Source organism: Glandiceps talaboti, chromosome 13 (genome assembly GCF_964340395.1).
Source record: "Glandiceps talaboti chromosome 13, keGlaTala1.1, whole genome shotgun sequence".
Lineage (NCBI taxonomy): Eukaryota > Metazoa > Hemichordata > Enteropneusta > Spengelidae > Glandiceps > Glandiceps talaboti.
In genome coordinates, this window is record NC_135561.1 from 6815873 (window position 1) to 6827865 (window position 11993).

General features: G+C 35.4%; 1 protein-coding gene across 1 annotated transcript; it reads left to right on the forward strand.

The window, feature by feature from the left end:
* The first annotated feature begins 194 nt into the window (after nt 1-194).
* LOC144444756 (F-box only protein 9-like) lies at nt 195-11516 on the forward strand. The gene is made up of 12 exons (XM_078134283.1): nt 195-299; nt 1894-2112; nt 2635-2692; nt 3708-3806; nt 4703-4733; nt 5151-5250; nt 6036-6199; nt 6996-7195; nt 7886-8004; nt 8469-8579; nt 9366-9445; nt 9834-11516. Exons 1-12 carry the CDS (start codon nt 297-299, stop codon nt 9979-9981), a joined length of 1332 nt encoding a protein of 443 aa, XP_077990409.1. The 5' UTR covers nt 195-296; the 3' UTR covers nt 9982-11516.
* Nucleotides 11517-11993: the final 477 nt, after the last annotated feature.

Sequence of the window (11993 nt, forward strand, 5' to 3'; positions counted from 1 at the left end):
ACAAACATATCATATTACGTACAGTTTACGGTATACACTACAATTTATGCATGCGAATAAATAAAATTAAATATTGTGTAAATTTTAATTAAGCCTTCATTGTCTGTCTTCCATCTCTAATGTGATATTCTGTGTTGTAAATAGCTCACTGTTTGCTTTACGTCACGTTCGTACATCAACAGTCTCAAAGATGGCGGCTGTGAGGAGAACTACGCTGTACAACAACTCCGTCGTTCGCTTTTCTGACCGTGATTCACAGGCTTAAATCTGCCACCAAGGGCAACTGCGAATTAAACATGGTAACAATCTATTTGAATTATGCATTCTTTGTGAAGTTTTGACGATTTTGTTTGCAATAGATTTTCATTTAAAAATGAAGGTATGAACGGACGGGGACTTTGGTAGATGTATATGTTTTCATCACTGCATGCAATAACATCTAAGTTGTAAAGTGTGACGCGAAGTTGAAAGGTCAACCTGACTTGTCACGTGATAAGTGTGTTTATTTTGATCATTATCGTATGGTGCATGATTTGTATTGTGCTTCCTCGGAGCATGGAAGTATCATTCACCCACAGTGATACTATCCAGGCTCAGACATTTTACGACAACAAAACCACCACGCCTACATGTACGTGTTGCATAACAGCTGTAAAGTGACAACAGAATTTCTGGACTCTGGTGTCAATACAATAGATGTGTTTGCAGATATGTCAGTCAGTTGTTTTCAGCATAACTAAAATTACTGTGACAAGAACTTGAAGAAGAGCACTCACTATATTATACCAACATGACCTATGATAATGAAGGCATGACATAATCTCATCTGACTGTACACATGTATGGTAACTTGCATTTCATATAATGACTACATTTATTTAGCTATCCCTAGTGTACCTGTATATGTGCAGGTCTAATGCTGAGGAAGGCAGCCTTCTTGTAAAAAAGACCCCTTTCATATACATGCACCATATGTGTACATTTATGTAGCTTTATATCATATAGTGCACATTGGATTGTTGTACATAGATGTGGTGTTTTCTTGACTCTACCATATGGAGACTTGCGACAGGCAAGTGTAGATGACACAAAAAAGATGAAGTAGAAAAGTCAGTATGACAAAAGATGAGCAATGAAACTTTTGTACAGAACCTGTAAGTTAGACAACTGTTAGTAGCTATGTGTGATGTTATTATTTTCTTTTCTTTAAACTAAACCAGGTACAGGATAATTTTTTAGCGTTGTAAACTTTTGAGGTAACTAAAGTTAAAAGTGGATACTTAGGGACAAATATTATTTGGGTCTGATTTGTATGATTACATATCAAGGAATTGGGTTTAAATTAAGCTCCATACAGAATTTAAACCTTGAATGACTTGGTATCTGTAACGCTATCAGACTATGTAATTACACCCTAAATATATGCCCATACAGAATTTAAACCTTGAAAGACTTGGTATCTGTAACTCTATCAGACTATGTAATTACACCCTAAATATAGGCCCATACAGAATTTAAACCTTGAATGACTTGGTATCTGTAACTCTATCAGACTATGTAATTACACCCTAAATATAGCTCCATACAGAATTTAAACCTTGAAAGACTTGGTATCTGTAACTCTATCAGACTATGGAATTACACCCTAAATATAGGCCCATACAGAATTTAAACCTTGAATGACTTGGTATCTGTGACTCTATCAGACTATGTAATTACACCCTAAATATAGACCCATACAGAATTGAAACCTTGAATGACTTGGTATCTGTAACTCTATCAGACTATAGAATTACACCCTAAATATAGGCAGTCAGACTGTAAAGGGTTAAGAAACCTACAACATGTAGACTTTATTTCTATTAACATTTATTTTGATCTTTCCACTCACAGGCTTCAAATGAACTAATTGTTCCAGTTTGTGATGCAACAGAGGAGGAGGAGGAAGAAGAAGAAGACGACCCAGGCAAACCTTCTCTAGAAGTGGAATTAGCTAACTTTCGTGAGCAGTGGCAAGCTGAACTTGCTGATGGTACTAATACGCCACCTCTCTGTGTGAAAAGAAACATCAAGAATAAAAAGGACAAAGAGCAAGATAATGCTGAGGAAGAGGTTTGTGTTTCTTCTTCTTAGAATTTTTTAAGTGGATTCTTAGCTAGAAATTAATCTGTGTAATCATGGTCCAAAGATTAGTTACTCTAGTTTTTGGACTCATTTTAATTCCCCCCCCCCCCCCCCCCCCCTGAATAACAAGCCCAATATTACTATACACTGTAATACCCTTACCCCCACATATGTTCAATTTACACAACGTGACATGCATTCAGTTGATCTAAACATATTGATATACATAATACACACATGGACTTTTGTGGACAAAATACATCAAGTATATGTACTACTCATCCTGAGCCATTAAACAGAAAATTGGTTTTGGATTCTGTCTTTATCAGTTATTTTAGATGATTGATTAATTGTTTGATTGATTGATTGATCGATTGATTGCTCAACCGATCAATCAATCAATTGATTGATTGATTGATTGATTGATTGATTAACTGAAAAGTAAATAGACCAGTGTCTGGTGCGCATGTAATCTGAAATGTATTTGTTTTGTTTTGTTTCGATTTGCAGGCAAGATATCTCTATTTACAAGGTGCCAATGCAGAAAAGAATGGTGATCTATATGAAGGTAATGAATGAAACATGATTCCAAAATAATTGTTACTCAGTTTCAACCTGCTGCTCTTGTGGCAACCATTCAACAAATTTCTGAAAACATTTTGATGAATAAAGGTCATTATTATATAATATTATAACTATATACAGAAACATTACAATGCATGAATAAAATATTACAACTAGAACACTACTGCTTGTCGATAGATTATGTATAAAAATTAAAACATAGACATTTTACAGTCAGAGTTTATCAATTTGCAAGTTTAGGCATTTGTTTTACATACAAATACCACCAATTTTACTGCTGAATACAGCATAGTTGTTATTGAACGACAAACACGCACTTGGGATATGCTGTTTCACAGGTTTTTTTTTCCATGTGGTTCAAGACAGTAAAGTTGATTCATTCAAAATAAATACTTATTTATTTCCCATCCATATGACCACTTTAATAAATGTCACATTGTGAACAAAATGTATTATAGAAATGAATGCTGGGTCTGATATAGACTGTCGACAGTCGCTTGCGCCTTTTTTCCCCTGCGTTTTATCTAAACTTAAGTCGTTGCCAGTGCTCCGTTCTGGCACAATACTACTATAATCGCATACTGATATCGAGGGTCGAAGGCCCTCGGCCCTCAATCTCTCGGGCCTATGGCCCTCGATATCAGTATACAATTATAGTAGTGTTGCGCTGGATACGAGTGCTGCGATGACTTAAGTTTAGATAAAACATAGGAAAAAAAGACGCGAGTGACTGTCGACAGTCTAGGTCTGATACATTGTCTGTTGAATCAGTATAAATTAAAATAATTTAAATCTATAGAAAAATTACACATATTATAAAAATATTACACATATTACAAAAACTATTGTAAATGTTACCAAAAAAAATTAAAAGTGGTGTAGAACAGAGCAATTAAAGTGTTCAAGGTGATACTGACATTGTCTAAGAATTACAGTTTCTCAATTTAGTTTGTAATGCATACATAACGTTTATAACATACTAAACATCTTGTTTTCAGCTATTCGATATTACAAACAAGCGGTGCACTTGGTACCAGATATTGAGTTCAAAATCACTGATTATGTTGGAAAGTCAATAACATCAAAGACTTCAGCAGGTAAAACATAATTTATGTAAAATCAGAAGTAGTGTACCCTCAAAGCCAATTTGATGCACCACTGACACAGTTTCTAGTGACACACCAAAATTTGGTGTTCCCTATCTCTTACTATGTGGTGACCAGTGTGCCCTCAAAGCCAATTTGATGCACCGCTGACACACAATTTCTAGTGACACACCAAAATTTGGTGTTCCACTATCTCATACTATGTACTGACCAGTGTGCCCTCAAAGCCAATTTGATGCACCGCTGACACACCATTTCTAGTGACACACCAAAATTTGGTGTTCTCCTATCTCTTACTATGTGGCGACTCACAAGAAATGGTAGTTTTTATGATTTTAGCTCGTAACACCATAATTGGGGTATCATTAGAGGACACACTGATCAGAAGAGAAACACATGCATTGTACATTATAAGATGTTATGAATTCTTGTGGCATTTCATTGTTAGTTATTCTAAGCATGCATGAACACAGCCATTGAGATTCCGCTGATACATACTTGCATGCATGCAAATGTATAAAGCAAGATTATCTTTATAGCAAATTTTAATTCAAGGAAAGGGTTCATGATGTAAAAGCGTATGTAGTGACAAATATTTTTCTAATTTTCTGGTTCACCTATTATAAGCTCAAAAACAGCATGCCAAAATGTTGATTCTTTCAATTATTGTTTGATTTTTGTGTGTGGATTTTTTGGATTTTTTGTTGATTTTTTTTTTTTTTTTTTTTTTTTTTTTTTTTTTTTTTTGGGGGGGGGGGGGGTTGTGGAGGTGAGGATGGGGTTTAGTTGTTCATCTATTTTAGATCTTGTGAAATTATATTCTTTATAACATTGATGTAATTTTGTTTTTATAATACACAATATTGATCTCATCGTTTACATTGCAGACAAGAAAGAGCCAACAGAGACAAAAGATAGGTAAGTAATTTATGTTGAGGGAAAGATGTCACTTATACCAAATATTGCAGTCACAAATGTGTGCTCCAAAACCTGTAATGCCTAGTATCTTAAAATCTAGTTCACAATGTTGCCATTTGAAATTGAAATTAAGGCTGTTGATTTTTTACTTTATCAGTTATGATAGGATGACTCCACATGTAGGCTCCTTGAGCAGTTATGATATGTCCACTCAATGTGTACTGGGAGGAGGGGGTGGGGGTGGGGGTTATACAAGAATTGCGAGGAAGATTTTCTTAGAACAGAAATTTGTCTTTATTACTAATTTTGTTGAGATACAGTTATTTAAAGTAAAGTGTATCGGTTGACCTCTAGGGGGCGTTAGATTTTCTATTTCATCACAGCTGACGATGTATCTTATTTTGTCTCTCCATACAGTAAAGATGATAAGGTGGAGATTCAGGACATAGTGACGAGGTTACATTCTTTGACCATATCAGAACTAGAAACCCATTGTCAATCTAAGTTTACACAGACGGTAAGTATTACTGTACAATTTACATATTAGAACTAGAAACCCATTGTCAACCTAAGTTTTATGCAGACGGTAAGAAACCCATTGTGAACCTAAGTTTACACAGACAGTAAAAAACCCATTGGCAACCTAAGTTTACACAGACGTTAAGTATTACTGTACAATTTACATATTACCCCCACAGAACTAGAAACCCATTGTCAACCTAAGTTTACACAGACAGTAAAAAACCCATTGTCAACCTAAGTTTACACAGACAGTAAAAAACCCATTGTCAACCTAAGTTTACACAGATAGTAAGTATTACTGTATTGTTATATTATACATATTAGTAACTTACAACATGTGAAAAAATACCAGTGCATTTGCTTGAATGACGGTAAGAATACTTCACGCAAAGACAACTTTAGTAAAGACCACAAGATAAGTGAGAAAAAAAATTGTGGGTATCTCTGATGTTGGTTGTCTTTATGCTTTTATCTATTTATTTATATCTGTGGAAGTAAAATAAACTTTCTGTTGATAAACTCGTTAGTAACAGTTGCACTTGATTGTTACCGTGTGTAGCATTTTAATAAGTTAACAGTGTTGTAGGATCTGGGATGCTGTGGTGTGTATACTTTGACAAGTTACAAATACTAATTACATTGTGTGTCTTTGTACGAGCATTGTCTCATTTCTGATTGCTACAGGCAAGCAAATGCACCGGTGTTTTTTCATGAGTTGTATAATCCTGCCTTGTCTTTGGTTCATCCACAGTAATTCTCCTTGTATGCTTTGTCTTACAGTCAACTCATATCTCAGCTTTACCAATTGAAATAATGATGTTTATCATTCAATGGGTTGTATCCAATGAATTAGACATGAGATCATTGGAACAGCTATCTATGGTATGCAGAGGATTTTACGTGTGTGCTAGAGATCCAGAGATATGGAAGATGGCTTGTATCAGGTAAGACTAATAAGAATACAACCTGGCACCTGTTTTCATTAGTCTACTGTCAGGTGACTTCACTAGGGGATCACCTGACCAGCACCTATTTTCAATAGTCTACTGTCTGGTGACTTCACTAGGGGATCACCTGACCAGCACCTGTTTTCATTAGTCTACTGTCTGGTGACTTCACTTGGGGATCACCTGACCAGATGGATTTTAACATCATTACAATGAGGACTTCTGAGTGATTCAGGTGAAAGTAGTTGCTCAGGCTAGATTGTAGTAAAGTAGCTTTATCTTAGCTAAGAAAACTAACATACAGAATACATGTACTGAAATAACAAATATCCAGGGTAGGAGGCATGGCAAAAGATGGAATAGCCTCATGGGTCATAGTTCACACAGGCTGTACAAGAGTTCTAATTGTTTGTTGCTGAATTTGGAGAAAAAACCACAGGGAGCCCAGGAACTGTTTTACAAATAAATAAATAAACAAACAAACAAACAAACAAATATTGCAGACAGTAGAGATAATAAGAACTGGAGGCTCAGTGTTTTTGCTAAGGTTTGGGAACCCCGGTAACAGAAAGGGGGAAAGAGGTAAAACTGGTAGTGCTTCGCATGCAATGTATCATAATTTAGGTGGGGAACCCCGGTAAAATGATGTGGGAACCCCGGTAGATTTTACCTACTTACCGCCCTTAAATAAAACACTGTGGAGGTACATGTATATGAATCAAGATGAGCTTATGTGATAAACATTGATTTTGATTTTAAGTCTTTTAATATTTTGTTTAATATTTGAAAATAGTATGTGGGGAATTAATTGTCACCTGACCAAGGAGTACAATTCATGGAGAGAGATGTTTATCAATAGACCCCATCTGAAAACTAATGGTGTTTACATCAGTAAAGCCTCATACGTCAGACATGGTGAACGGTCCTTAGATCAATTCTATAGACCCTGGCACACTGTGGAATATTACCGATACATCAGGGCATTCCCAGATGGTGAGTATTGTGTTTAGAAATACTATTACACAAAATGTGCTATTGGCAAACTACTTGTTAGATAGATACAAACTAATGTGCTATTGGCAAACTACTTGTTAGATAGATGCAAACTAATGTGCTATTGGCAAACTACTTGTTAGATAGATGCAAACTAATGTGCTATTGGCAAACTACTTGTTAGATAGATGCAAACTAATGTGCTATTGGCAAACTACTTGTTAGATAGATGCAAACTAATGTGCTATTGGCAAACTACTTGTTAGATAGATGCAAACTAATGTGCTATTGGCAAACTACTTGTTAGATAGATGCAAACTAAAACTATTGTTGTTGTTGTTGTTGCATGTGGCAGCTTATATACCAAATGGGCAATAGTAGTTGTGCCTTATATAGATGTAATCAAGATATTATAAATGCTGACTGAGGTTAAATTTGTAGCCACTTGAAAAACACTTGCTATCAGAAACACCACCCTATTGTGACTGTAATTACGATATTGAGCCATAATAGTTTGACTTAGTGTCTATCTGATAATCGATACAATGTAACTGTACAGCACCAAGGTTCAAATGGTCACCTCACCAGATAATCACATCATAAAATGTATATTCAATAATTTTAAAACTGGAAAGATTAGTGACTTCTTATTTGATCTCTGTCATGTACATGTACTTAATACTTATGTAGGTGAACTCCAAATGGTCACCTCACCGGATGATCCATACATGATAATTTCAAAACTGAAAACGAAATGCTCCAAGATATCTGGAATTATGCATGGACATTACAGAATGGTTGGTGATAAGGTAAGTGTAATTAATCAAAGCTAATATATAATAACCATGGTGATAAGGTAAGTGTAATTAATCAAAGCTAATATATAATAACCATGGTGATAAGGCAAGTGTAATTACTCAAAGCTAATAACCATGGTGATAAGGCAAGTGTAATTAATCAAAGCTAATATATAATAACCATGGTGATAAGGCAAGTATGATTAATCAAAGCTAATAACCATGGTGATAAGGCAAGTGTAATTAATCAAAGCTAATAACCATGGTGATAAGGCAAGTGTAATTACTCAAAGCTAATAACCATGGTGATAAGGTAAGTGTAATTAATCAAAGCTAATAACCATGGTGAAAGGCAAGTGTAATTAATCAAAGCTAATAACCATGGTGATAAGGTAAGTGTAATTACTCAAAGCTAATAACCATGATGAAAGGCAAGTGTAATTAATCAAAGCTAATAACCATGGTTTGTTTTACAGGTATTTGCTGTGTTCCAGAAATTTGACTACAACATGTATGACAGATCAGTGAGAAGGTACAGAAGAAATAGAAACAACACAGTTTCAGATACAGAGCAAACCTTTCATGTGGTACGTACTGGACTCTATTGTCATAACTTAATGAGGAATAATATGTAACATTATGGTTCCTAATCAGTGTGCCCTCTAAGCTAATTTGACACACCATTGATGCACACAATTTCTAGTGATGGTTTTCTCTTATCTCTTACTATGTGGTGACTCACAAGAAATGCCATTTCGACTCACAACAGCAAAATTTGGCTATCATCAGAGGGCACGCTGTTCCCAATAGTTACTGTTATTTTATACTGAAACACACATGTTATTCAAAATACTAAAACACGTCAAATCATGTCAAGCAATTAGCAACACCGAGAATTCTCATTACCTGTGATAGCATTTTACTTCATGATAGAGAGTCAAAATAGAACAAGGTGAAGGTGTTCTCATGTAAGCCTATAGTAATACATGTGTCGTGTGTGAAGTGGAACTCATTATATCAACTAAGAAATCAAATGGCTAATATGTTTATGATCTGCGGCTTTTATTGCCGATGTGGTAAAATTCTTCTTTTTTTGCAGTAAAAAGAATTCCAATATGAAATTATTCTTTGGGTAGCAGTAAATGATGAAAATACCACATGCTCAAGTTTCAATGCCTTTCCGTAAACCATCTCCTTAGTACTGTACTGACCAAGATTTGCTTCTAAATCAGTACTAAGACAAAATTAAAAAATTGAATTTGATATGCTAAGTTGTTGATGTCTGATTGACCAAATGATTGATTGATTGACTGACTGACTGACTGACTGACTGACTTACAGATTAATTTATAAATGTCATTTCTTTCAAACAGGAGTTGACAGTTCAGACTATTGGACATAAAGCACAGGCTAAGTTGATCTGGGATCAGTATTCTAGTCATACATATTACAGGTGAGAAGACTTAAACAAATGTAACATACAAAGTAATTTCTTAAGATACGTATACCCGGTGGTTATGAGAAAGACAAAAGATTTTATACTTTTGCCACTAGGAGTGCTGTTCAGACACATCTATTGGACAGAAGTGAGGGCCATGCCAGTTGAGTGATATAGCCTCAATTGGCAGAATTAACATTCCTAGTGTTGCATGGTAAAAGTTGGTTGCATTCTCGACCAGTCCAAATATCCTATAAACTTGTTCCCAATGATTTAGGAACTCACACTGTGTTTTAGTCACATATACATTAGTAATATTCAGCCTTCAACTTTAAAGGAATAACAATATACAAAATATTATATGTTACATCTACGAATGTAATATATGCTTTTAATCTTTCAGATCTACTGGTTTGACTTCAACATCAGAATTTGAATTGGATGTCAACAGATATCCGCCATTTTACTTCTCTCGTGTGAAGAGTTACATGGCAACAACAAACAGTCCATTGACAACACCAACCAGCATCAATAATCAAATATTGAAATGATGAAGATTTAGGACTGAGAAGTGACTTGTTAGTTACTCAGGCAATTTGCCAGATCATGAACGAATTTTTTTGCTTTTACTTTTGTTTTAAACTATAGTTTCCATTTTGACGAAGCAGTATTTTTAATTAATTCTTTGTGTACATTTACTTGTACTGACTGATGCAGTTCATGGTTGCTAAAGTAGAGACATCGGATTGAACCTGAAAACAATATATAGCTAAAATGATGTTGGCTTGGTGTTTCTTTCATGGAACATAATGTTTTTGAGCTAGACATATTTCAACTCCTAGACTATTAAACAATAACAGAGACACAATAAACGGCGGGATCCTTTGCCCAATCACATTGAACACTGATAAGCATTGCTATTCTTTCACAGTGCAGTAAAAACAGGCTTCTACTGAAAACACTAAACATGGACTTGATGATTTTAATGGCTGCAATTGTTTATTTTCTAACCGATAATCAACATTTCAACTTTACTACTTCTACATCCCCACTGTGTGCAGCACCTGTGTAATTGTTTCTTTTGCGTCAGAATTTAACTGAAGGAGTGTATTAAATGTCATGACACATGAGTGAAACACCAAGCCTACATCATTTTAGCTCTAAATTTTCACTAAATTTTCATGAAAAATCATACTCCAAATTGATTACTACGAACTGAGACATTCTTGTTGTGCAGTCAGTCACAGTAAATTGTTGTGTACCAACCTATCTCTAGTAAAACTATAACCCATATGCTCAACTAATTTCATATACTGCTGCTGGAGTGAATTGCAGGGCTCATGATTCTTTAACATGTAGCTGTAACGATAGACAATGAATTTTCAATTGTGTAGGTCAGTACATAATTTCTTCAGGTAAGGGTCCCTGCTTTCCTCCAACTGCTTAATATTGCAGGGAGCTGTCAGCATTTTAGTGCTAGCTCAGGCCACTATAGAGGTCTGAGGTGCCAGGCATAATTATTTCACTACTATATGCATCTTGTGTTTAGTTTTGTGTTTATCAAACAACAGTGTACAACTAGCTAACAGTGCAAAGTTTTTTATGGTTTGCCTCTGTTGGTATTTTGTAGCTGAATTACCTCCACCATGGAAGAATACTTAAATTTTACAATCAAGATCTGCAGCGTCCATTCAATTTATAATACTGACACCCTACATAAACATTTACACAAAGTACTTTGTTGAAAACATGTTTTTAACCCCCAGTGGGCACTGCCTGGAGAGGGGCTTCAAGTATTCTATAAATTCTGTGCGCCCACTCTCATCTTCCTGGCATGCATGCACCAAGTGATTTCAACCAAACCTGGTACAAAGGTAACATAGCGTGTGAGACATCTAATGTCAATTTGTTTTGTGACTGAATCAAATATGGCCGAATGGCAGCCGTATTTGTTGTATGTGCATTCACCCTCATACCTCAGGCATGCACCAACTGATTTTAACTAAACCTGGCACAAAGGTAACATACTGTGTGAAGGATTTATGTCACTTTGTTTTGCGACTGAATCAAATATGGCCAAATGGCCATATTTCACAATGTACATCATAAATTTGGAAGTAGCGACACCATTCATGTGCTAACACCCATATTATCAGAGATGAGCATTCTTTTTAGACCTTGACCCATTGACCTTGAAAGTCTTCTCCAAGGTCAAATAGTCAAATTTGTTTTTTTTTTTATTATTCAAACATTTGATGATGATATTGCAATCATGATACGGATTTTAAGATTTAAGACTTCATATGATACATATGCATATGCCATGTAATTTCAAGATTTTGTCCTGTATAGCAAAATGCTGGCCATATTTATGATAAAAAGCCAATTTTGCCAGTTATCTCCAAAAATTGGATACATATGGACACCATTCAAGTGTCAACATCCACACTATCAATGGTAAGCTTTCTTTTGATACCTTGACCTGTTGAGTCATGATGGGTGAATGGTTAGCATGGCTGGCTTGGAATCTGCAGGTTGCAGGGTTGAGCCCCGTTGCTGCCAT

Excerpts from the sequence above, each read along its gene's own strand:
- LOC144444756 (XM_078134283.1), top strand. Across the intron at positions 5,251-6,035 it reads AATCTAAGTTTACACAGACG|TCAACTCATATCTCAGCTTT; the intron begins GTAAGTATTACT and ends TTTGTCTTACAG. Across the intron at positions 8,005-8,468 it reads ACAGAATGGTTGGTGATAAG|GTATTTGCTGTGTTCCAGAA; the intron begins GTAAGTGTAATT and ends TTTGTTTTACAG.